Consider the following 26,394-nt stretch of genomic DNA (forward strand, 5'->3'; position numbering starts at 1 on the left):
TAATGACCTTAACTGTGGTAGAATTGCAATATTACACTCGAGTAATATTGCTTAATTAAGCAACACCATATAGTATGTGGGATGCTGCTTAGAAAGAGAAAAAGGTGCTTAAATGCTATCACTTTTTCTTTACAATAACGTCCTTGACCACTTACTTACGCCATTGTTGGATGACTAAGCTTCATATGGCCCTGACCTTGCACATGAGCAAATGAGCATCTGCTAAATTCCTAAATTGTCATTTTAAATTCCACCTTCAATGTGGATTTGACCTGCCTATAACAGGTATAGGACAAATTCAATTTGTATCTTTACTGGGACATTGATGAGTGTGAATGAGGGAATGAGTGCAGGATAGGTCTACTTACAGTATATACAGTACAGTAGCCTCCAACACCTGTGCGTGGCCAATGGACAAGCTGCCATTCACTGGATGGGAGTTACTCTCCATGAGCCTTTTGACAGTGACAATCTTTGTTTTCTGTTCTAGGTCTTACCACAAATTTTGATATTTACACCTTCAAGGTAAGCTGCAAACTCTTCTAGTTCTACCCTGTCTGTGCCGCTGCTATCCGAAACATTGATGTAAATTAGAAGTGCTCGAATATGAGAAGTGTAAATGGCTTGTTTGTTACAGGGATGACATCTTGTGTAGGCCAATGGAATTGTTTCATTTTGTTTTGGATACAGCTAGCAAACATAATTTATGCTTATGATAGTCACATTTGATTCCCATGAGACTGTGACTGATATTGCCGTTATTTGTGTTATTCATGTGTTGTTTGACAAGTTTCATGGCATTTCATGGCATTCACGTGGACTTTGCAAGTACCTCTCTCTGGATAAGAGTATTTGGCTTGACATTGTAACTCATTTGAACTTGGTGCACATTTGAATGAGTTTGTTGTCTGGTTTTCCATCAGAATGAGATGAAAGGGGAACGTGGTGACCCAGGTTTTAAAGGGGACAAAGGCGAGTCAGGAGGAGGGTATTATGACCCCCGATATGGAGGCGGAAGTGCTTCTTCTGGGCCTCCGGTAAGATCGCTTTTTCCATAACATGTTTTTTGATATAGAAATGTGTGGCTGTTTAGTCATTGTGGGACATTAACTGTATCAACCGAGGATTGTATCATGCAATACGATTTGTCTGTCCAACTAACACCTGTTTTCTTCCCCAGTCCCGTAGTTTTCTGATCCTACAATACCCAGAATTCATTGAAAAACCTTGATGCCTCCATCAGTTCTCGATGCCTTTGTGCCCATAGTTTTTGAGTTGAGCGTTGCACTGTTCATGAATATACTTTGGAGCACCGTTTGCTCCATTGTATTCATGTTAAATGGTGATAATCAACTAAAAACTATGAAGTCAATCACCATTAACATGCAACCATATTGCATGTCCCGTAAACAAGACATATAGCCTACCGGTATTCTCTGTAAAGTAAAGATATAGACATTGTTAATCTAGGTTCTGATCAACCTCATAAAAGTAAATGAGCAAATTTTCATACGAAGGATTTGTACATACTGTATCTGTGGTACAGTATGTTATTTGGATAATTTACCAATGGAAATGTCATTTCCATTCCACTTGATTGATTCCTGTGGAAATCGGTTCTTTTGTCCCATCAGGGACCCCCAGGCGAGTCCACCGAGGGCCCCCCGGGGCCCCAGGGCCCACCTGGTTCTCCAGGAGCAGGGCACCCTGGGCAACCCGGACAAACGGGGTATCCTGGCCCACCTGGGCCCCCCGGACCTCCAGGAGGGTCACTCCCAGGACCTTACAGGGGCACTCAGAGTGAGCCTTATTTAAACACACGCACGCACGCACGAACCACGCACACACGCACATATACATACATGTGTACTGTACTGTATGTTGTTGTGCACATCATGTTATGTTTCTGTGCATGTGTAGTCCACTATAGTTTCATGTCACACAAAAGAGGTAGACTTTCTCTAAATTGTTATTATCCACTTTGATATGACCTCTGTTGACAATCGTGTAACATTTGTATGCTAGCCATCACTATCCCAGGCCCCCCAGGCCCCCCCGGAGCGCCTGGACACCCAGGATCATCATCAGGAGGAGTGAGTTCTAATTATTATTATCAGTTGTTTTATTCAGAAGCCACTGTGCTTTCATGGTGTTGTCGCGCATTGACTTTCTAATGTGTTGATTAGCCGTGCGATCAGATCAGCCAACGCAGGGAAGCTGGAGGTACAGTACCTTCACTAAAAACGCCGGGACAATGGTCCACACGTCCCAAAACTATGGAATGAACTTCCCATTGCAATTAGAACTGCAGACTCACTCCCGTAGTCTGAAAACCCACCTCTTCCGATTCCATCTTAGCCCGTAGCTCTTGCCATAGCACTTGCCCTAGCCTCAGCGGCCTTACAGGCATATGCAAAGGCTCAACTTATGTAACTTAGATAGCATTTTATAGATATAGCACTCTATATTATACGTAGTTTAATTATATACTGTATACTGTAGATATTCCACTGTTCTTAGCTTACGTATGATTCATGATGACTATTGATATTTGATGTATTACCATGTTTTTTGTTCTTGCTTACCGTAAATCACTCTGGTAAGCATCTGCTAAATGCCTAAATTGTAAATGGTTGACAAGGTGATGGTGCTGAGGTCCTACCACACCATGGCAGCCACCGCTAGAAGTCAAGCAGAAGGAACGCTGGTGTACGTTCAGGAACAAACAGACCTCTACCTGCGAGTACGAGATGGAGTCCGCCAAGTGCAGGTACAACAGTACTGCTGTAAACATACATTACCCAACACTAAAACCAATGGTAAAAGTATCAATATTGTAGAAATATACTCTGTTACAAGTGAAAATCCTGAATTCAAAATGATGAGTAAAAGTACAAAAGTATACTTGGCATCGAAATGTACTTCAAGTACCAAAAGTTAAAGTACTCATTGTGCATCCTAAGCCCTGAAAGGCCGCAACATGGAAGTGTTAACACAGACTCTGCAACGCCGCAGTATAACTCTATGGCCTCAGCGCTAATGTTATGAGCTATTACTGGAGCTACACAACAAAACACAGTGATTGAACCAAAAAAAGAACGTCAGAAACAAACACAAGCGACAGGTGCACAACGGAGAGCATTTGTATCACCTGGCAGTTAATGATACGCATGTCATTTTAGTTTTTTGTTATATTATGTTGGCCATTCAAAATGCATTTGTCTTCTACAATATATTTTTGGGACATAACATAATTTATTTTCATTGTTGGAATGAATATGACAACCTTGAGAATTCAGTATACTTCATTCTTCTTTTGTACTTTTCTCAGCTCGGGCCCTACATTGCCTTGCCCAACGATCAGGTGAGTTTCTATAATAATAATAATAATATACACCTTGCTTAGGATGTCTACGTCTATGGAGTGACGATGTGTGCATTACATTCACATCATGCCCACCGCCATGTGAGAAGCTGGAAGTACCCTCACTAAAAACGCCGGGACAACGCTCCACACGTCCCAAACTCTTCTCCCTTCTGGCTCCAAAACTGTGGAATGCACTTCCCATTGCAGTCAGAACTGCAGCATCACTCCCAATCTTCCGCCGTAGTTTGAAAACCCACCTTTTCAGACTCCTTCATGGCCCATAGCACTTACCCTACCCCCTTAGATAGCATTTCTGTAGACTTAGATAGCATTTGATACAGACTTATAGCATGTTATGTAGACAGCACTATAAGTGCATTGTATGTAGTCATAGCACGTCATAGTACACATATGTATAGCATAGTTTATATGTATAGTTTCATTATATAGATATTCCACTGTCACGTTCTTAGCTTACGCATGTTTCATGATAAATGCTTTTTATGTGATGTATTCCCATGCTTTTTGTTCTTGCTTAATGTAAGTCGCTCTGGATTAAGAGTGTCTGCTAAATGCCTAAATTGTGTCTTTCGAAGGGTAACGAGGTGGCTGCTGTGGAGCCCCCGCCGGTGGTTCCCTACAACCCACAACACCACCCCAACGCAGCACACCCCACAGAGGAGCCTCGGAGACGGGACGAGGGTCAGAGCCCGGTGGAGCCCCGATACCACCCACAGCCTGACCCGGCACAGCCAGATCAAAGATACCCTTCAGAACCGGATCACAGATACCAACCCCAACCAGATCACCGATACACACCCCAGCAACCAGACCACAGATACCCATCGCAGCCAGACCACAGATATCCGCCTCCGGCTCAGCCGCAGCCCCAACCCGATACCAGAGTCCCGCAGTATCCCACGCTGCCAGACCCGCAGTACCCGGCGCCAACGGATCCGCGGTACCCAAGCTTCACCGAGCGACTGAACCACCCGGACAGTCGGCAGCACCACGAGCCGCCCCCGGAGCGCCCGGTCTACCCGGACGGCCGCTACCCGGTCACTCCTCAGCGACGACCCAGGCCCCCAGAGCCTCAAAGGCCAGTCCATGATCACACCTCGGGGCCTTCGGTAAGTGGAGTAGAGGGACTCATGCATGGAGGGACTCTTGTGTGAAACGGTCATGATGTTGTGCTTTTGGATTTCCATGGAGAAAATTGGACGCGACACTCCATTTGCAATGAATGAGAGTTCATCTCTCTATGGCAGTGGTTTTCAACCAGTGGTCCTTGAGAGGGTTCTAGGTGGTCCCCAGATAAATGATGGAGAGTTGGTAACCAAATGGACCCTTATAGAACTTTAACTCCTTAGATTGTAACATGAAACCAAATGGCATTTGGTTTCATTTTACACTCACGAGTTACATTATTGTTAAACATCTGTATTTAATTAAGAAGTCTACACAACTAGAGAATATAGATTTATTTTTATTTTGATCAAACATTTGCCTCTTATTTCTCCTATGGTAGCAACATCAATTCAGTATGGAATTGTGCAACTTATGCAACAACAACAAAATATTCCTTAGTTTTGGGTCTGAGAGGCCTACATTTCATCAAATGGTGGTCCAACGTGGCTCAAATGCAGAATAAATAATGGGCCGTGATATGAAAAGGGTTGAAACCACTGCTCTATGGATGGATTGTTGTCCCCCTCCAGCTCCACATGATGGCGCTCAACAGCGCCCAGACGGGGTCCATGCGGGGTATCCGCGGGGCAGACTACATGTGCTTCACGCAGGCCCGAGCCATTGGGCTGATGGGGACGTTCCGGGCCTTCCTCTCCTCCAAGCTCCAGGACCTGCAGAGCATCGTCCGCAAGACCGACCGCGGCGGTTTGCCCATCGTCAACCTGAAGGTAGAGACTCTTCCATGTTTAGCAACATTGCACTCTGGTTAACCCCATTTAGACTATGAGGACGCATCTGTGTCACCTTATACTAGTGTTTTAACTACTTTAACCATTATTTTACACTTTCCAGTAGCTGTTGAAAAAATAGCAGATACACGAGCTTGTAGATCTGCTTTTTTTATCGTGAAAACGTGCAATGATATATATTCTTTCCCATCAAACGTTTTTAACTCAAATCTTTGCTTCTGGGGGGAGGGATCTCTGGAACAAAATATTTCCATATGGGGGTCGGTGGCCAATTCCATATAATTGTTTGGGTCCTTGACATGAAATACTTTGAGCACCACTGTCATAGCAGCAAATCCAAAACTAACGTTAAAATTATAACAATATTTCTTAACCAATCTGTATGGTACAGTATGTTAATACTAACATGGATACCGAATACATGGTCAAATGTGTTGTCTGGTCTCTGTTCAACTGACCACTCTCTTCTTGGCCAGGATGAGATTCTGTTTGACAGCTGGGACTCCATCTTCAATGGCGGCACAATGAAGGACGACGTGCCGATATACTCCTTCGATGGCAAGGACGTCCTCACTGACAGTGCATGGTGAGCCACTCGACCGTGTCCTTTGAACTGTTAACTTGCAATTTGGAGCATGTGGATATACTGTACCACTGCATTGGTGTGACGCTGTAGTTATGATCAAGTAGGGAGTGGAGAGAGTTGGAAACCAAATGGACCGTTATATATCTTTAAGAGCGTATCGGTATCGGATCTGTCTCAAAATAATCCAGATTATAAAATTACGTTTTCACCATCAAAGTAATTCATGGAAAATGTAAAGAATCGTCAAAGGGTTCAATAACAATCAAGAGTGTCTAGCATCTCTAGTCTAGAACAAAGGTCAAATCATGCATGTAAAAAAACTTTACATTTTCCTACATTTAATTTGTGAACTCTACTCATCTCATTCAGTAGTCATTCAGTTGTGAAAACAGACCACTTGGAAAAGAGTATAGGCTATTTTATTGATTGATTGACTACTTTATTAACAGGCTTTTGTTTCCATTGTGGTCCTCTGTATAATATCGGAATCGGTCAGAATCGGTATCGGCCAAATAATCGGAGATCGGATATCGGTCATAATTTCATAGCCGTGCACCCCTACCTGGAACCTTTCTCTCTCTCTCCCTCTCCACCCAGGCCAGAGAAGATGCTGTGGCACGGCTCGACCGCGGCAGGCCACCGGCAGGTGGAAACGTACTGCGAGACGTGGCGCGTGGGCGAAGCGGCGCTGTCGGGCGTGGCCTCGCCCCTGCAGGGCGGCGGCAGCATCCTGCAGCAGAGCTCCAGCAGCTGCTCCAGTTCCTTCGTGGTGCTGTGTGTCGAGAACAGCTACGTTGGACCGTCCAAGAGATAGGCCTCCCGCGCACGCACGCACACACATAGACGCACACACACGCGCGCGCGCACACACACACACACACACACACACACACACACACACACACACACACACACCACGCCACGCCACGCCACACCACACCACACCACACCACACCACACCACACCACAACATCAGACATGAGGTATAGCAACATTATTGAACATTATTGAATTCACGTAAACACACCAGTTACGCCAGCCGGTCTGAGGGAGCTAGAGGCCTTCCCATGAGAGTACATGCCGATACATTAACTTATGCACACACCTTCATACATTTACACACACACACACACACACACACACACACACACACACACACACACACACACACGCATATATTGTACATATAGACTACACGGCCACATCAACTACAACTAAAGCAGTCAAACACTGAAATCCTCACACTGTGTGTTCACACACACACACACACACACACACACACACACACACACACACACGCATATATACACACACACACACACACACACACAGTACACAGAAACGTATGCACAATATGTCGTGCGGTTTGTAAATAAGCCCTTTTTCGAAATAGTTATTAGTTTGTGTTTGAAATCCACTCATATGGTGCTATACAATGACCATCCAGTAGGGGGTGCACCTCAGTGCCCTAGAATTGTGAAATTTTCTTTTGGGGGGGGGCGAATTTTAAGAGCCAAACCACAGTCTGGACATGCTTATCTCATGGTCATCAATGATGAGCAAAATGACCTTGCTTTCATGTGCCTTGCAGCAGTATCTAAACATCCTTTTTTAAGATAATTTTTTTTCTTGAATTTTATGCCTTTATAGCCTTTACCGATCTGTATGGTAGAGTATGTTGATATGACTACTATCACTACTATCTGCATTGGTTGGGGGTTATCTCCCTACTCTTCCATTGTGTTTTTAGATGTTTTAGTATTTCCATGTCCATGATGTCCTGGACACTGGGCTCACTTACTTCCTGAACTATATGTTGTCTCAGTAAGACAGCCCTCCTATCCAGAAGGAAGAGCAGTGCACCAAAGCATTATGGGAATTATAGTCCAGGAAGGAAGTGAGCCCAGTGTCCATGACATCATGGACACTTTGAAATACAAAAATATCTAAAAACACATATTACCCACAAAAAAACACAGGAAAGTGTTTCTTCTCTCTCAAACATCATTAAACTAAGATCTGGTTGCAAAAGAGGTGAAGTGACCCTTTAAGAAATGTAGGCCCTGGTGTTGGGTTATAATAATAATGTCAAAGGTATTTGAAGCAGACCGCACACATCAGATTGGGCATGTGCCACCATCTTTATTATAGTTTGGACATGCAATTACCTGTCCATTGGGGGAGAGGGGAACAACGGACATACAATGTACGGGTTGCGGCTTTAAAATATCACCCTTCGTTTTTGGTCTTCCATCATCTGATTTCATACGTCGCAACAATCTGCACTCTGTGTCAGATGTCTGTGGTAGAAACTACTTCATTACCAATCTGTTGTTAGCTAGATCGTACTGATCGAGCCCAAACCAAAGCACATCATTTTGTTCAGCTGTCCAAATAAATCCACTGGAACCTGGTCAGCTCCTCACCAAGTACTGTGAAACTGATTCAAGACACCAGAGAGAAGAGAAACAAACTCTTAGCCTTATTATTCCCCTGTTTTCCTGCACTCGGGAACGACAGTAGCTGACCAAACTGTGTGATACTAGTACTACACACTCGCATGAAAACTAGCAGTCTGCGCTGTAGTTTAGACTAACGCTGTTAGTAAGCTTGCACGGTCACATCTAACGCCACAGGTCCGTGTTGTTTCTCCGTGAATATCGTGTGTCCGAGTGAAACACACATACACAAAGTGTATATTTTGAACCAAGGCAGACGGCCATATGTCTTTGGACAATAGCTGGCACGCTGTGGGAAACTAAAGTTGTGCACGTCGTAAGCGCAGAGGTCAAGTCAGTGACGTATCACGGCCACATCGCACTTCTGCATACTCCGCGTAGGTGACGGTCTACGACTTGGCCACCTAAATGTGCACAAAGTTTTGTGCATTGTATAGAGAGATAATGTCATAATGATATCCATATCTCCTCCACCAAACTGTTCAATTGAATTGGAAGATGGATCTCACAGTATGGTCATCAAGGCCTATATTCCACTGTCGAGCTTAATGGTCATTCATTTCAAATGTTATCTTCTGTTTTTGTATACACTGCTATAATAACCTACAACTAGTAGCACTTGAATAACAGACTTTTTTGTATTTTGCTATCTACATACAAGGGAAGATATTTTCAAATGTCTAACAAAGGAGTATTTATTTTTGATTAACAAAGTAGTTTTAATGTTTTATCGATGTGCAGTGATTTATTCTTTCCACAAATTTGGACATCTAGTATTAAAGTCTCACATCGGGTAAATATTCCAAACCTTCCAAAAGATTTTTTCTTGAGTGGAAATTCCTGTGGAGAGAGCTAATAGGGACTTTAAGCAATGACTGTTTTCAGGACGGCGCCGTAGCTGTCAAAATCGTTAAGCAAACAGCCTCCGGCGACGGCGACTATGATTACATCCCGTTGGGCGTCAGCTAACTTGCCGATATTGCTTAATTCTTACATGCGCTGGACATGATCAGCAGTGGAAAGAGTAAGGTCCTGGAGCAATCTGTGTTATTCTAAAACCGTTTTAATAAATATGGTTAATATGGTATTAGTGTTATTTCTTCATTCAGAGCATGCCAACACATTACACAGCATAAGAGAGGATGGAGCAATCGGTGTAAATGTATAACAGCTATAATTTCAATAAACACGTAGAGTCTAAATTTGATTGTAGACTCTACGTGTAAGTGTAGGTTCTGCCGTAGTAGAAAGGTCTGCGACGGAGAGCAGGTTTATGTATCGAGCACTGATCCATTTCCGGTTGCCGTAGCCGACTGCCGTATCCGTCGTTGCTTAAAGTCGCTACTAGCATTTAAAGGGAGGACACATGAAAATATCATCATATGCCTGCACGTACAAAGTGTATGTGCAGATACCACATAAGGAATCAGCCATGAATGTCTTTCTCTTGTCTATGCACTGTTTATAAGGATCATCGTGATTTTGTTTTGTTAAACGTTTTGTCGCAGGAGTTTTTATTCATAAATGATGATGCACTGTGCTCTAGCTACGCTACCCAATTCACCCTTCTGTCAGCCTTCTGATTGGTCCCTGACTGACTAACCAGCAGGCTGCCTTATTCCGCCCTCGTTCCGCCTTGTTTGAATTTGCAAAAACATCATTTTTGGAGAAAAAAAAAAAAAGATATGCCCAGTCACCATGCTGCACCTGTGATGTTCCTTTTTACTGACAGTTTAAAATAACAATTGAGTGCACAGAATATCAATATGAAGCGACTGAAAAACATGTTATTTAAATGGTAGTGGATGGATAGAGGATTTTTGTCCAACCACGAAACTGCAACCAATGGGTGGGAAGAGGGCCACAACCACGGGCGCGACTTGACAAAGGGTGAATTGTCCGAGGGAGAGAACGCGGACACTGATATTAAAATGTGTCACTTGATTTGTATCAAAAGTGTCATTCATCATTTTTAGTTGGAAGTACACAGCGGAATGCTATTCCTGTACAGTTGTAACCACATTATGTGTAAGATGTGTATTAACTTTTATAGATATAAATTTTTCGTGACGTGTCTTTTGAAACGCATTTCCTAAAATAAAACCTTTGTATAAATCAAATGTGTCATGGGCAATGTTGTGGTGCTATTTCTTTCATACTATAATGGCCAAGTGTGGAATCTTTCTGTCTCTGTCTGGCTGTCTCTTTTGTTAAAGTCACAGTATGTTGTTTGACGCTACAATAGTAGGACAATATTTTATAAAGAACAACTCAATAGCACTAAAAGACAAATGCGGTCTAATGAGCAGGCTCTCAGCACAGAAATGCCATTTTCAAATCCCAGGTCTCCTATAGTTCAATACTGGAGTACTCTGAATATTTCTAAATATTACATGGTTTAGCTAAGTGCCTGCATAGGGGATAGTGGGTGCTGAGGATCAACTCATCAAAGGCACCGCTCACTTGACAGTTCACACTGGGGTGTGATTTTTTTTATTTGTAACATTTATTTTTTAATTGCCAAATATCTAATACATATCTGTAATAATATATCTTACTCATTTTTAAGGCAACATTGCAGCTATCATTTCAAGTTGTCTTGTACATTCATCTCCCAACTTATTCAGCTTCTCCTCATTTAGTGTTGAGGCCCTTGGCCGATTTGCTACAAACTTGTTACAAACATTTCTTTGAATCACTTACAGATAATTAAAGCAGGTCTTTATAAACAATGTTGTCTGTTATTCCCTCAACATCATCATCCATAATTAAATGTTGCTGGACTGCTGGTTGTCTTTTCCCTGGAGAGCTGGCCATAAGCAGACCTTTGCTGATGGTGACTGAGAAGAGAAATCCAGCCTGACGGAACTGCTGCCTGACAAAGTTGAAGAGTTTCTATACTGGTGAGGTATCCTTGCCAGATAGAAGTGAATCATTTCTCTAATGGTGAGGTATCCTTTAGTTGCCAGATAGCCGGGTCATTTTGATGATAAACAAGAAGTCAAGGGTACATTTAGATCAGATAATGATGTTTCGTGCATGCTCAAAGCATGTATACACTACATTATTTCCGACCACATTCCAAATACATTTACTCTTATTTTTATTTATTTTTTTCATTTTTGGAGAATTTAATGTTGAGCTGCCCACAAGGTTTATCCTTTATCCCATTTACTTGAGTAAATTATTTGGGTATATAGCCTACTCACCATGATAGTGAGAATATCTACAAGCCCAACAAATTGCATCGCAACATAATTGACTTTTATATCAAGGTCAGTACAGTACAGTATCAGCACGAGATGTTCTGCTTAGTAAAATGAGTGTAAAACAACCTGGAGCAGAGCTGACCAAAGTTCACAAACACAACACAACGCAACACTGACACCTGTTGGACACAACGGAAAACAACATGTATTACGCATAGTGCAGATGGTTCCCAAACAAAGCAATGTCATTGGGCAATGACCACACAGGACAGCTGTCAATCAACTAGTCAACATTTTGCAGGTTTGACAGGGGGTGGGACTAAAAAAATGACAGGAAGGAAAACAGTCTGAGAGAGAGAGAGATCTGTGGAACTGGAAACAGCTCTGTTTATAAATTAAAATATCTGGTAAAAAAAAAAAAAAAAGAGCCAGCGATTAATATCAGTGTGTTTGAAGCTGGGTTTTCGCTCAGTATTTCTACCAAAACCAGCTGACATTAATAACAACAAGATGGACTGTGGCTGGTGAACTTGTGAGAGACATTCCAACAAGTTTCTGAGTGAGTATGGATGCTATCTGAGAAGTGTAATGGGACATTTAGTTAATGTACTGTCTGTCTAGGCCCTAGCATTCTAGGGCTATAAAGGTCCTAGACTCTAGGACCTTTATAGCCCTAGAATGCTGTCATATTGCATACATTTCACCAACACAGGATCGAGGGCATGTGTAGTGTATGTAATATCTGAGCCATTCTAGGGCTAGAACCGTCCTTTAATAGTGTTCCATGTGCAGGATAGGATCCAGGTGCACAAGCCCCTTTCGGCACCCTCAGTTATACTGTATATTTGTGTCCAAAATTCAGAAAAGGTAACCGAGGGTGCCGAAAGGGGCTATGTGCACACAGACAATGATTTAGAAACGAAAGCAGAGAGATTCACTGCTTTTTTCTCTTTTTCATCTGTGACCCAGCTTTAATCTTAAATTAATTTTAAAATTAGACCACTCTTTCAGGCCGTGACCACACACTCTGACAAGCAAATGTAGGCGTTAACTTTAGGCCTGCCGCCTACAGTAGGCTACGCCTATTACATTTTGTTTGACTCAGTTTCATAGAAAAGTATTGTGAAAATAGCTGCTGATCTACAAGATCACAACGCCTCTGTTGCGAGCTGTTGGGAGCTTGTAGATCAGCTATTTTCCATTCCTCTTTCTTATATTTAATTATTATTATTATTATTATTTTTTTAATACTACCGGTATATTGTTTGTTGATTACTTCTGATGCAATAATAAGTTATTAAAAGTCCTTAAAACTCAAACTAAACTAAAAGAAACTCAAACAAAACTAATAATCAACAAAAAACTCAAAAATGATTCAATATAAAAACTGAAACAACAAATCAAACAATTAGAGGTTCAAGCCTCTTGAAGAACATTTTCACTGTCCTTCTGAAAGGTGCAGTGTTTGAACCTCCTAAAGTGTGCATTGTTTTTTAACCTCCTAATGGAACTCCTAAAGAACCTCTATATTCTGAAAGGTGGGTTAAGTCAGACATTCTCAACTGCATCACTTATGCCTGTGTGGCTCATGAGTAAAATCCAGTGTTTGTACACCAAAGGTTGCGAGTTCAAACCTGCCACGGTTCAAGTCCCCTGAAGAACATTTTCACTGTCCATTCTTTATTCTGAAAGGCTGGTTAAATATAAGTTCCCGATTGTACCTTACATGCCAGTGTGGCGCAGGTGATAAGCCTGGGGTTTGTAAACAGAACATTCTGGGTTCAAGTCCCCTGAAGAACATTTTCACTGTCCATTCTTATTTCTGAAAGTTCAGTTATGTAATGTTCTCAACTGCATTTCTCATGCATATGTGGCTGAAGAGTAAAATCCAGAGTTCATTTCTGCGACAGAACATTTTCACTGTCCATCTAAATTCTAAAAGGTGGGTTAAATATAAGTCCCAGATTGTACCTTACAGCCCAGCGTGGCTCAAAAGATACATCTGAGGTTTACAACCCAAAGGTTCCTGGTTCAATACTCAAACAAAACTAATAATCAACAAAAAACTCAAACTAAACAAAAAGAAACTCAAACAAAACTAATAATCAACAAAAAACTCAAACAAAACAAAAAGAAACTCAAACAAAACAAAAAGAAACTCAAACAAAACTAATAATCAACAAAAAACTCAAACAAAACTAAAAGAAACTCAATCAAAACTAATACTCAAACAAAACTAAAAGAAACTCAAACAAAACTAACAATCAACAAAAAACTCAAAAAATATTCAATATAAAAACTGAAACAACAAATCAAACAATTAGAGGTTCAAGCCTCTTGAATAAGATTTTCACTGTCCTTCTGAAAGGTGCAGTGTTTGAACCTCCTAAAGTGTGCATTGTTTTTTAACCTCCTAATGGAACTCCTAAAGAACCTCTATATTCTGAAAGGTGGGTTAAGTCAGACATTCTCAACTGCATCACTTATGCCTGTGTGGCTCATGAGTAAAATCCAGTGTTTGTACACCAAAGGTTGCGAGTTCGAACCTGCCACAGGACATTTTCACTGTCCATTCTTTATTCTGACAGGCTGGTTAAATATAAGTTCCCGATTGTACCTGACATGCCAGTGTGGCGCAAGTGATAAGCCTGGGGTTTATAAACAGAACATTCTGGGTTCAAATCCCCTGAAGAACATTTTCACTGTCCATTCTTTATTCTGACAGGATGGTTAAATATAAGTTCCCGATTGTACCTGACATGCCAGTGTGGCGCACGTGATAAGCCTGGGGTTTATAAACAGAACATTCTGGGTTCAAATCCCCTGAAGAACATTTTCACTGTCCATTCTTTATTCTGACAGGATGGTTAAATATAAGTTCCCGATTGTACCTGACATGCCAGTGTGGCGCACGTGATAAGCCTGGGGTTTATAAACAGAACATTCTGGGTTCAAATCCCCTGAAGAACATTTTCACTGTCCATTCTTTATTCTGACAGGATGGTTAAATATAAGTTCCCGATTGTACCTGACATGCCAGTGTGGCGCACGTGATAAGCCTGGGGTTTATAAACAGAACATTCTGGGTTCAAATCCCCTGAAGAACATTTTCACTGTCCATCTAAATTCCAAAAGGCTGGTTAAATATAAGTTCCCGATTATACCTTACATGCCAGTGTGGCTCAATAGATAAAAACTAGGCTTCATAAACCAAACGTCATAGGTTCAAACCTCAAAGAAAACCAATACTCAACCAAAAGGTCAAACAAAAACCAAAACCAAAAAAATAAATAATAATCAAACAAAACAGCTGAAATAAAGTGTCATAAAAAACTCAAATATCTCAATAAAAACTAAAAATAAACTGGTTCAATCAAATTAATGTGAAAAGTACAAAAATCACTTTGCTTAATATGTACATTTCTTAAGCTCCGCCCCCAGGAGGCAGGCTCATAAAGAAAATCCCGCCCCAGAGGCGGGTTCCCAAAAAAGATCCTCCCCCTCCCACCGGAGCCAAAAGAGGGCGTGAGGAGGGAGGCGGCCTGCCTCGGCACTTTGGCCTTAAAAAGCCAGAAAATGAAGGTTTGCTCTGAGCAAGATTCAAACCCACCACCTTCAGCTTGGGAGACCTATGCTTTCCTCTTGCGCCACTAGGCATTTCACACTAATAAGAATTTGGAGGTTGTATTTAAGGTTGAAGGCAGAGGTGACAGGTCAAGGGATGAAAATCCTTTTCAGACACCTCTACCCCTTGCCAGAATGATTTAATCTAAAGGTGATGATCAGGGTTCATGACGACTCAACTGAGATTTAGGTTATTGTTTAAAACCATCTGTGGGAACATTTTTACTCTGTTTCCCACATTTACTCTTTCATTGAGCAAACAAGATGTTTAGTTTGCCATAATGTAATTACATTGCATACCAGTTATTGTCATCTCTTACTCTTAGTCTTAGTTTTAGATGACCAAAACTTTTGCACTTTTAATCAACCAGAAATATAATTGTTTTGTTTAATACATTACTTTTGCTGTTCTCACTCCAGACTTTATTTAAACAATTAAGTTGGATATAAAGTTTTCAACTAGTTTCTCAAACAGTGCTGTGACCACAGCACTTCTTTGATAAGCTGAATAAAAAATAAAAAATAAACTACTTTAAAGTGAGAACAAATGCACTATAGCCTGTTTATCAAAACCTAAAGTGTTTGTGATTAGTATATATTTTTTTTACACTTACACATTTTTGTTAAAGAACATTTGCTGTTCTCACTTTAGACTGTTAAACGTCTTTAAAGTTTTCAACTCAAACAGTGGTGTTATGACCACAGCTCATCTTAGAATAGCTTATTTAATTTAAAAAGAAATACCACTTTATACACTCATGGCATGCAGCATGTCAATCAAATCAATTATAGGCTGAGCTCCATACTTGTGAACTGCATTCTGTTTTGAGCTAGTGACTCAAGGATACCTTTTTTAAATTGAATCCAACAAATTCCATTTCATGTATTTATTGCAACAAACACCAAACAATTAAATACAAAAACAAACAACAATTTGGGGTAAGAACAGGACTATGGAAATTGTATACATGTGACCATGGCAGAGTAAGAACAGCTCAGTAAATTCAACTTGATGGTATTCCATCTTGGGAATCCATTAAAAGTGCTAAGGTGACCACACTGTTGATGTGTTCCACAATGGCAAGAGTAGACAAGCCTATAAGTAGAACTCTGTTAGAACCACAATATGAAGGTACAGATCACAAAGGCAACATTTCTGCACATTTGGTCATCAACACTGATGTGTAGAGAAGGGAGGCCTGCGAAACATACATTAGGACCACCAAGTCCAAAAAGAATCAATGGCCTAAACTCAAAAAGTGCTAAAGCAATTACAAGCAGCTTCCTACTTTGCTCAGTCAGTGCAAACAAAGAAAGACCAAACAGGAAAGCTAGCATGGCCAGTAGGCTTTATAGGGGAGGGGCTAATCAGTGACTACTTACACCTGGGTAATTGGGGGAAAGGTTAAGTGTATGGTTATCAGAGGCATCTTCCATGCCTTTGTGGCATAAGTATAAAAACAAAGGTATATAAACCAAAAGTGATAGGTTCAAAACTCAAACATGACTCAATATTAAAACTAAAAGAAACAATACCATTGAAGATGTCAAACAACTCCAATTTATGAGTAAAATAATTTTCAACAAAAACGTACTGACTCAAAATTTATGTAATGTTCTCAACTGCATTTCTCATGCATATGTGGCTGAAGAGTAAAATCCAGAGTTCATTTCTGCGACAGAACATTTTCACTGTCCATCTAAATTCTAAAAGGTGGGTTAAATATAAGTCCCAGATTGTACCTTACAGCCCAGCGTGGCTCAAAAGATACATCTGAGGTTTACAACCCAAAGGTTCCTGGTTCAATACTCAAACAAAACTAATAATCAACAAAAAACTCAAACTAAACAAAAAGAAACTCAAACAAAACTAATAATCAACAAAAAACTCAAACAAAACAAAAAGAAACTCAAACAAAACAAAAAGAAACTCAAACAAAACTAATAATCAACAAAAAACTCAAACAAAACTAAAAGAAACTCAATCAAAACTAATACTCAAACAAAACTAAAAGAAACTCAAACAAAACTAACAATCAACAAAAAACTCAAAAAATATTCAATATAAAAACTGAAACAACAAATCAAACAATTAGAGGTTCAAGCCTCTTGAATAAGATTTTCACTGTCCTTCTGAAAGGTGCAGTGTTTGAACCTCCTAAAGTGTGCATTGTTTTTTAACCTCCTAATGGAACTCCTAAAGAACCTCTATATTCTGAAAGGTGGGTTAAGTCAGACATTCTCAACTGCATCACTTATGCCTGTGTGGCTCATGAGTAAAATCCAGTGTTTGTACACCAAAGGTTGCGAGTTCGAACCTGCCACAGGACATTTTCACTGTCCATTCTTTATTCTGACAGGCTGGTTAAATATAAGTTCCCGATTGTACCTGACATGCCAGTGTGGCGCAAGTGATAAGCCTGGGGTTTATAAACAGAACATTCTGGGTTCAAATCCCCTGAAGAACATTTTCACTGTCCATTCTTTATTCTGACAGGATGGTTAAATATAAGTTCCCGATTGTACCTGACATGCCAGTGTGGCGCACGTGATAAGCCTGGGGTTTATAAACAGAACATTCTGGGTTCAAATCCCCTGAAGAACATTTTCACTGTCCATTCTTTATTCTGACAGGATGGTTAAATATAAGTTCCCGATTGTACCTGACATGCCAGTGTGGCGCACGTGATAAGCCTGGGGTTTATAAACAGAACATTCTGGGTTCAAATCCCCTGAAGAACATTTTCACTGTCCATCTAAATTCAAAAAGGCTGGTTAAATATAAGTTCCCGATTATACCTTACATGCCAGTGTGGCTCAATAGATAAAAACTAGGCTTCATAAACCAAACGTCATAGGTTCAAACCTCAAAGAAAACCAATACTCAACCAAAAGGTCAAACAAAAACCAAAACCAAAAAAATAAATAATAATCAAACAAAACAGCTGAAATAAAGTGTCATAAAAAAACTCAAATATCTCAATAAAAACTAAAAATAAACTGGTTCAATCAAATGAATGTGAAAAGTACAAAAATCACTTTGCTTAATATGTACATTTCTTAAGCTCCGCCCCCAGGAGGCAGGCTCATAAAGAAAATCCCGCCCCAGAGGCGGGTTCCCAAAAAAGATCCTCCCCCTCCCACCGGAGCCAAAAGAGGGCGTGAGGAGGGAGGCGGCCTGCCTCGGCACTTTGGCCTTAAAAAGCCAGAAAATGAAGGTTTGCTCTGAGCAAGATTCAAACCCACCACCTTCAGCTTGGGAGACCTATGCTTTCCTCTTGCGCAACTAGGCATTTCACACTAATAAGAATTTGGAGGTTGTATTTAAGGTTGAAGGCAGAGGTGACAGGTCAAGGGATGAAAATCCTTTTCAGACACCTCTACCCCTTGCCAGAATGATTTAATCTAAAGGTGATGATCAGGGTTCATGACGACTCAACTGAGATTTAGGTTATTGTTTAAAACCATCTGTGGGAACATTTTTACTCTGTTTCCCACATTTACTCTTTCATTGAGCAAACAAGATGTTTAGTTTGCCATAATGTAATTACATTGCATACCAGTTATTGTCATCTCTTACTCTTAGTCTTAGTTTTAGATGACCAAAACTTTTGCACTTTTAATCAACCAGAAATATAATTGTTTTGTTTAATACATTACTTTTGCTGTTCTCACTCCAGACTTTATTTAAACAATTAAGTTGGATATAAAGTTTTCAACTAGTTTCTCAAACAGTGCTGTGACCACAGCACTTCTTTGATAAGCTGAATAAAAAATAAAAAATAAACTACTTTAAAGTGAGAACAAATGCACTATAGCCTGTTTATCAAAACCTAAAGTGTTTGTGATTAGTATATTTTTTTTTTACACTTACACATTTTTGTTAAAGAACATTTGCTGTTCTCACTTTAGACTGTTAAACGTCTTTAAAGTTTTCAACTCAAACAGTGGTGTTATGACCACAGCTCATCTTAGAATAGCTTATTTAATTTAAAAAGAAATACCACTTTATACACTCATGGCATGCAGCATGTCAATCAAATCAATTATAGGCTGAGCTCCATACTTGTGAACTGCATTCTGTTTTGAGCTAGTGACTCAAGGATACCTTTTTTAAATTGAATCCAACAAATTCCATTTCATGTATTTATTGCAACAAACACCAAACAATTAAATACAAAAACAAACAACAATTTGGGGTAAGAACAGGACTATGGAAATTGTATACATGTGACCATGGCAGAGTAAGAACAGCTCAGTAAATTCAACTTGATGGTATTCCATCTTGGGAATCCATTAAAAGTGCTAAGGTGACCACACTGTTGATGTGTTCCACAATGGCAAGAGTAGACAAGCCTATAAGTAGAACTCTGTTAGAACCACAATATGAAGGTACAGATCACAAAGGCAACATTTCTGCACATTTGGTCATCAACACTGATGTGTAGAGAAGGGAGGCCTGCGAAACATACATTAGGACCACCAAGTCCAAAAAGAATCAATGGCCTAAACTCAAAAAGTGCTAAAGCAATTACAAGCAGCTTCCTACTTTGCTCAGTCAGTGCAAACAAAGAAAGACCAAACAGGAAAGCTAGCATGGCCAGTAGGCTTTATAGGGGAGGGGCTAATCAGTGACTACTTACACCTGGGTAATTGGGGGAAAGGTTAAGTGTATGGTTATCAGAGGCATCTTCCATGCCTTTGTGGCATAAGTATAAAAACAAAGGTATATAAACCAAAAGTGATAGGTTCAAAACTCAAACATGACTCAATATTAAAACTAAAAGAAACAATACCATTGAAGATGTCAAACAACTCCAATTTATGAGTAAAATAATTTTCAACAAAAACGTACTGACTCAAAATTTATGTAATGTTCTCAACTGCATTTCTCATGCATATGTGGCTGAAGAGTAAAATCCAGAGTTCATTTCTGCGACAGAACATTTTCACTGTCCATCTAAATTCTAAAAGGTGGGTTAAATATAAGTCCCAGATTGTACCTTACAGCCCAGCGTGGCTCAAAAGATACATCTGAGGTTTACAACCCAAAGGTTCCTGGTTCAATACTCAAACAAAACTAATAATCAACAAAAAACTCAAACTAAACTAAAAGAAACTCAAACAAAACTAATAATCAACAAAAAACTCAAACAAAACAAAAAGAAACTCAAACAAAACAAAAAGAAACTCAAACAAAACTAATAATCAACAAAAAACTCAAACAAAACTAAAAGAAACTCAATCAAAACTAATACTCAAACAAAACTAAAAGAAACTCAAACAAAACTAACAATCAACAAAAAACTCAAAAAATATTCAATATAAAAACTGAAACAACAAATCAAACAAGTAGAGGTTCAAGCCTCTTGAATAAGATTTTCACTGTCCTTCTGAAAGGTGCAGTGTTTGAACCTCCTAAAGTGTGCATTGTTTTTTAACCTCCTAATGGAACTCCTAAAGAACCTCTATATTCTGAAAGGTGGGTTAAGTCAGACATTCTCAACTGCATCACTTATGCATGTGTGGCTCATGAGTAAAATCCAGTGTTTGTACACCAAAGGTTGCGAGTTCGAACCTGCCACAGGACATTTTCACTGTCCATTCTTTATTCTGACAGGCTGGTTAAATATAAGTTCCCGATTGTACCTGACATGCCAGTGTGGCGCACGTGATAAGCCTGGGGTTTATAAACAGAACATTCTGGGTTCAAGTCCCCTGAAGAACATTTTCACTGTCCATTCTTTATTCTGACAGGCTGGTTAAATATAAGTTCCCGATTGTACCTGACATGCCAGTGTGGCGCACGTGATAAGCCTGGGGTTTATAAACAGAACATTCTGGGTTCAAGTCCCCTGAAGAACATTTTCACTGTCCATCTAAATTCTAAAAGGCTGGTTAAATATAAGTTCCCGATTATACCTTACATGCCAGTGTGGCTCAATAGATAAAAACTAGGCTTCATAAACCAAACGTCATAGGTTCAAACCTCAAAGAAAACCAATACTCAACCAAAAGGTCAAACAAAAACCAAAACCAAAAGAAAAAAAAAAAATCAAACAAAACAGCTGAAATAAAGTGTCATAAAAAAACTCAAATATCTCAATAAAAATAAACTGGTTCAATCAAATTAATGTGAAAAGTACAAAAATCACTTTGCTTAATATGTACATTTATTAAGCTCCGCCCCCAGGAGGCAGGCTCATAAAAAAATCCCGCCCCAGAGGCGGGTTCCCAAAAAAGATCCTCCCCCTCCCACCGGAGCCAAAAGAGTGCGTGAGGAGGGAGGCGGCCTGCCTCAGCACTTCTGCCTTAAAAAGCCAGAAAATGAAGGTTTGCTCTGAGCAAGATTCAAACCCACCACCTTCAGCTTGGGAGACCTATGCTTTCCTCTTGCACCACTAGGCATTTCACACTAATAAGAATTTGGAGGTTGTATTTAAGGTTGAAGGCAGAGGTGACAGGTCAAGGGATGAAAATCCTTTTCAGACACCTCTACCCCTTGCCAGAATGATTGAATCTAAAGGTGATGATCAGGGTTCATGACGACTCAACTGAGATTTAGGTTATTGTTTAAAACCATCTGTGGGAACATTTTTACTCTGTTTCCCACATTTACTCTTTCATTGAGCAAACAAGATGTTTAGTTTGCCATAATGTAATTACATTGCATACCAGTTATTGTCATCTCTTACTCTTAGTCTTAGTTTTAGATGACCAAAACTTTTGCACTTTTAATCAACCAGAAATATAATTGTTTTGTTTAATACATTACTTTTGCTGTTCTCACTCCAGACTTTATTTAAACAATTAAGTTGGATATAAAGTTTTCAACTAGTTTCTCAAACAGTGCTGTGACCACAGCACTTCTTTGATAAGCTGAATAAAAAATAAAAAATAAACTACTTTAAAGTGAGAACAAATGCACTATAGCCTGTTTATCAAAACCTAAAGTGTTTGTGATTAGTATATTTTTTTTTTACACTTACACATTTTTGTTAAAGAACATTTGCTGTTCTCACTTTAGACTGTTAAACGTCTTTAAAGTTTTCAACTCAAACAGTGGTGTTATGACCACAGCTCATCTTAGAATAGCTTATTTAATTTAAAAAGAAATACCACTTTATACACTCATGGCATGCAGCATGTCAATCAAATCAATTATAGGCTGAGCTCCATACTTGTGAACTGCATTCTGTTTTGAGCTAGTGACTCAAGGATACCTTTTTTAAATTGAATCCAACAAATTCCATTTCATGTATTTATTGCAACAAACACCAAACAATTAAATACAAAAACAAACAACAATTTGGGGTAAGAACAGGACTATGGAAATTGTATACATGTGACCATGGCAGAGTAAGAACAGCTCAGTAAATTCAACTTGATGGTATTCCATCTTGGGAATCCATTAAAAGTGCTAAGGTGACCACACTGTTGATGTGTTCCACAATGGCAAGAGTAGACAAGCCTATAAGTAGAACTCTGTTAGAACCACAATATGAAGGTACAGATCACAAAGGCAACATTTCTGCACATTTGGTCATCAACACTGATGTGTAGAGAAGGGAGGCCTGCGAAACATACATTAGGACCACCAAGTCCAAAAAGAATCAATGGCCTAAACTCAAAAAGTGCTAAAGCAATTACAAGCAGCTTCCTACTTTGCTCAGTCAGTGCAAACAAAGAAAGACCAAACAGGAAAGCTAGCATGGCCAGTAGGCTTTATAGGGGAGGGGCTAATCAGTGACTACTTACACCTGGGTAATTGGGGGAAAGGTTAAGTGTATGGTTATCAGAGGCATCTTCCATGCCTTTGTGGCATAAGTATAAAAACAAAGGTATATAAACCAAAAGTGATAGGTTCAAAACTCAAACATGACTCAATATTAAAACTAAAAGAAACAATACCATTGAAGATGTCAAACAACTCCAATTTATGAGTAAAATAATTTTCAACAAAAACGTACTGACTCAAAATTTATGTAATGTTCTCAACTGCATTTCTCATGCATATGTGGCTGAAGAGTAAAATCCAGAGTTCATTTCTGCGACAGAACATTTTCACTGTCCATCTAAATTCTAAAAGGTGGGTTAAATATAAGTCCCAGATTGTACCTTACAGCCCAGCGTGGCTCAAAAGATACATCTGAGGTTTACAACCCAAAGGTTCCTGGTTCAATACTCAAACAAAACTAATAATCAACAAAAAACTCAAACTAAACTAAAAGAAACTCAAACAAAACTAATAATCAACAAAAAACTCAAACAAAACAAAAAGAAACTCAAACAAAACAAAAAGAAACTCAAACAAAACTAATAATCAACAAAAAACTCAAACAAAACTAAAAGAAACTCAATCAAAACTAATACTCAAACAAAACTAAAAGAAACTCAAACAAAACTAACAATCAACAAAAAACTCAAAAAATATTCAATATAAAAACTGAAACAACAAATCAAACAATTAGAGGTTCAAGCCTCTTGAATAAGATTTTCACTGTCCTTCTGAAAGGTGCAGTGTTTGAACCTCCTAAAGTGTGCATTGTTTTTTAACCTCCTAATGGAACTCCTAAAGAACCTCTATATTCTGAAAGGTGGGTTAAGTCAGACATTCTCAACTGCATCACTTATGCCTGTGTGGCTCATGAGTAAAATCCAGTGTTTATACACCAAAGGTTGCGAGTTCGAACCTGCCACAGGACATTTTCACTGTCCATTCTTTATTCTGACAGGCTGGTTAAATATAAGTTCCCGATTGTACCTGACATGCCAGTGTGGCGCACGTGATAAGCCTGGGGTTTATAAACAGAACATTCTGGGTTCAAATCCCCTGAAGAACATTTTCACTGTCCATTCTTTATTCTGACAGGATGGTTAAATATAAGTTCCCGATTGTACCTGACATGCCAGTGTGGCGCACGTGATAAGCCTGGGGTTTATAAACAGAACATTCTGGGTTCAAATCCCCTGAAGAACATTTTCACTGTCCATTCTTTATTCTGACAGGATGGTTAAATATAAGTTCCCGATTGTACCTGACATGCCAGTGTGGCGCACGTGATAAGCCTGGGGTTTATAAACAGAACATTCTGGGTTCAAATCCCCTGAAGAACATTTTCACTGTCCATCTAAATTCCAAAAGGCTGGTTAAATATAAGTTCCCGATTATACCTTACATGCCAGTGTGGCTCAATAGATAAAAACTAGGCTTCATAAACCAAACGTCATAGGTTCAAACCTCAAAGAAAACCAATACTCAACCAAAAGGTCAAACAAAAACCAAAACCAAATAAATAAATAATAATCAAACAAAACAGCTGAAATAAAGTGTCATAAAAAAACTCAAATATCTCAATAAAAACTAAAAATAAACTGGTTCAATCAAATTAATGTGAAAAGTACAAAAATCACTTTGCTTAATATGTACATTTCTTAAGCTCCGCCCCCAGGAGGCAGGCTCATAAAGAAAATCCCGCCCCAGAGGCGGGTTCCCAAAAAAGATCCTCCCCCTCCCACCGGAGCCAAAAGAGGGCGTGAGGAGGGAGGCGGCCTGCCTCGGCACTTTGGCCTTAAAAAGCCAGAAAATGAAGGTTTGCTCTGAGCAAGATTCAAACCCACCACCTTCAGCTTGGGAGACCTATGCTTTCCTCTTGCGCCACTAGGCATTTCACACTAATAAGAATTTGGAGGTTGTATTTAAGGTTGAAGGCAGAGGTGACAGGTCAAGGGATGAAAATCCTTTTCAGACACCTCTACCCCTTGCCAGAATGATTTAATCTAAAGGTGATGATCAGGGTTCATGACGACTCAACTGAGATTTAGGTTATTGTTTAAAACCATCTGTGGGAACATTTTTACTCTGTTTCCCACATTTACTCTTTCATTGAGCAAACAAGATGTTTAGTTTGCCATAATGTAATTACATTGCATACCAGTTATTGTCATCTCTTACTCTTAGTCTTAGTTTTAGATGACCAAAACTTTTGCACTTTTAATCAACCAGAAATATAATTGTTTTGTTTAATACATTACTTTTGCTGTTCTCACTCCAGACTTTATTTAAACAATTAAGTTGGATATAAAGTTTTCAACTAGTTTCTCAAACAGTGCTGTGACCACAGCACTTCTTTGATAAGCTGAATAAAAAATAAAAAATAAACTACTTTAAAGTGAGAACAAATGCACTATAGCCTGTTTATCAAAACCTAAAGTGTTTGTGATTAGTATATATTTTTTTTACACTTACACATTTTTGTTAAAGAACATTTGCTGTTCTCACTTTAGACTGTTAAACGTCTTTAAAGTTTTCAACTCAAACAGTGGTGTTATGACCACAGCTCATCTTAGAATAGCTTATTTAATTTAAAAAGAAATACCACTTTATACACTCATGGCATGCAGCATGTCAATCAAATCAATTATAGGCTGAGCTCCATACTTGTGAACTGCATTCTGTTTTGAGCTAGTGACTCAAGGATACCTTTTTTAAATTGAATCCAACAAATTCCATTTCATGTATTTATTGCAACAAACACCAAACAATTAAATACAAAAACAAACAACAATTTGGGGTAAGAACAGGACTATGGAAATTGTATACATGTGACCATGGCAGAGTAAGAACAGCTCAGTAAATTCAACTTGATGGTATTCCATCTTGGGAATCCATTAAAAGTGCTAAGGTGACCACACTGTTGATGTGTTCCACAATGGCAAGAGTAGACAAGCCTATAAGTAGAACTCTGTTAGAACCACAATATGAAGGTACAGATCACAAAGGCAACATTTCTGCACATTTGGTCATCAACACTGATGTGTAGAGAAGGGAGGCCTGCGAAACATACATTAGGACCACCAAGTCCAAAAAGAATCAATGGCCTAAACTCAAAAAGTGCTAAAGCAATTACAAGCAGCTTCCTACTTTGCTCAGTCAGTGCAAACAAAGAAAGACCAAACAGGAAAGCTAGCATGGCCAGTAGGCTTTATAGGGGAGGGGCTAATCAGTGACTACTTACACCTGGGTAATTGGGGGAAAGGTTAAGTGTATGGTTATCAGAGGCATCTTCCATGCCTTTGTGGCATAAGTATAAAAACAAAGGTATATAAACCAAAAGTGATAGGTTCAAAACTCAAACATGACTCAATATTAAAACTAAAAGAAACAATACCATTGAAGATGTCAAACAACTCCAATTTATGAGTAAAATAA

The 26,394-nt window shown here is 39.4% G+C and overlaps 1 protein-coding gene across 1 annotated transcript in view; it reads left to right on the forward strand.

Moving 5' to 3' along the window:
• col18a1b (collagen type XVIII alpha 1 chain b) overlaps window positions 1-10,469 on the forward strand; it is a gene marked incomplete at its 5' end in the record, with an annotated part of 51,458 nt that extends 40,989 nt beyond the window's left edge. The window contains 10 exons of the mRNA XM_083758411.1: window positions 491-525; window positions 924-1,037; window positions 1,635-1,800; window positions 2,026-2,093; window positions 2,642-2,770; window positions 3,332-3,364; window positions 3,964-4,497; window positions 5,086-5,283; window positions 5,781-5,890; window positions 6,488-10,469. Coding sequence (XP_083614537.1) covers window positions 491-525; window positions 924-1,037; window positions 1,635-1,800; window positions 2,026-2,093; window positions 2,642-2,770; window positions 3,332-3,364; window positions 3,964-4,497; window positions 5,086-5,283; window positions 5,781-5,890; window positions 6,488-6,704 — 1,604 coding nt within the window. The 3' untranslated portion in view covers window positions 6,705-10,469. The remainder of the gene's footprint in view (window positions 1-490; window positions 526-923; window positions 1,038-1,634; window positions 1,801-2,025; window positions 2,094-2,641; window positions 2,771-3,331; window positions 3,365-3,963; window positions 4,498-5,085; window positions 5,284-5,780; window positions 5,891-6,487) is intronic.
• Between the last annotated feature and the right edge of the window lie 15,925 nt (window positions 10,470-26,394).

The sequence above is a fragment of the Protomyctophum parallelum genome (assembly GCF_964188405.1).
Source record: "Protomyctophum parallelum genome assembly, chromosome: 23".
NCBI classification, from domain to species: domain Eukaryota; kingdom Metazoa; phylum Chordata; class Actinopteri; order Myctophiformes; family Myctophidae; genus Protomyctophum; species Protomyctophum parallelum.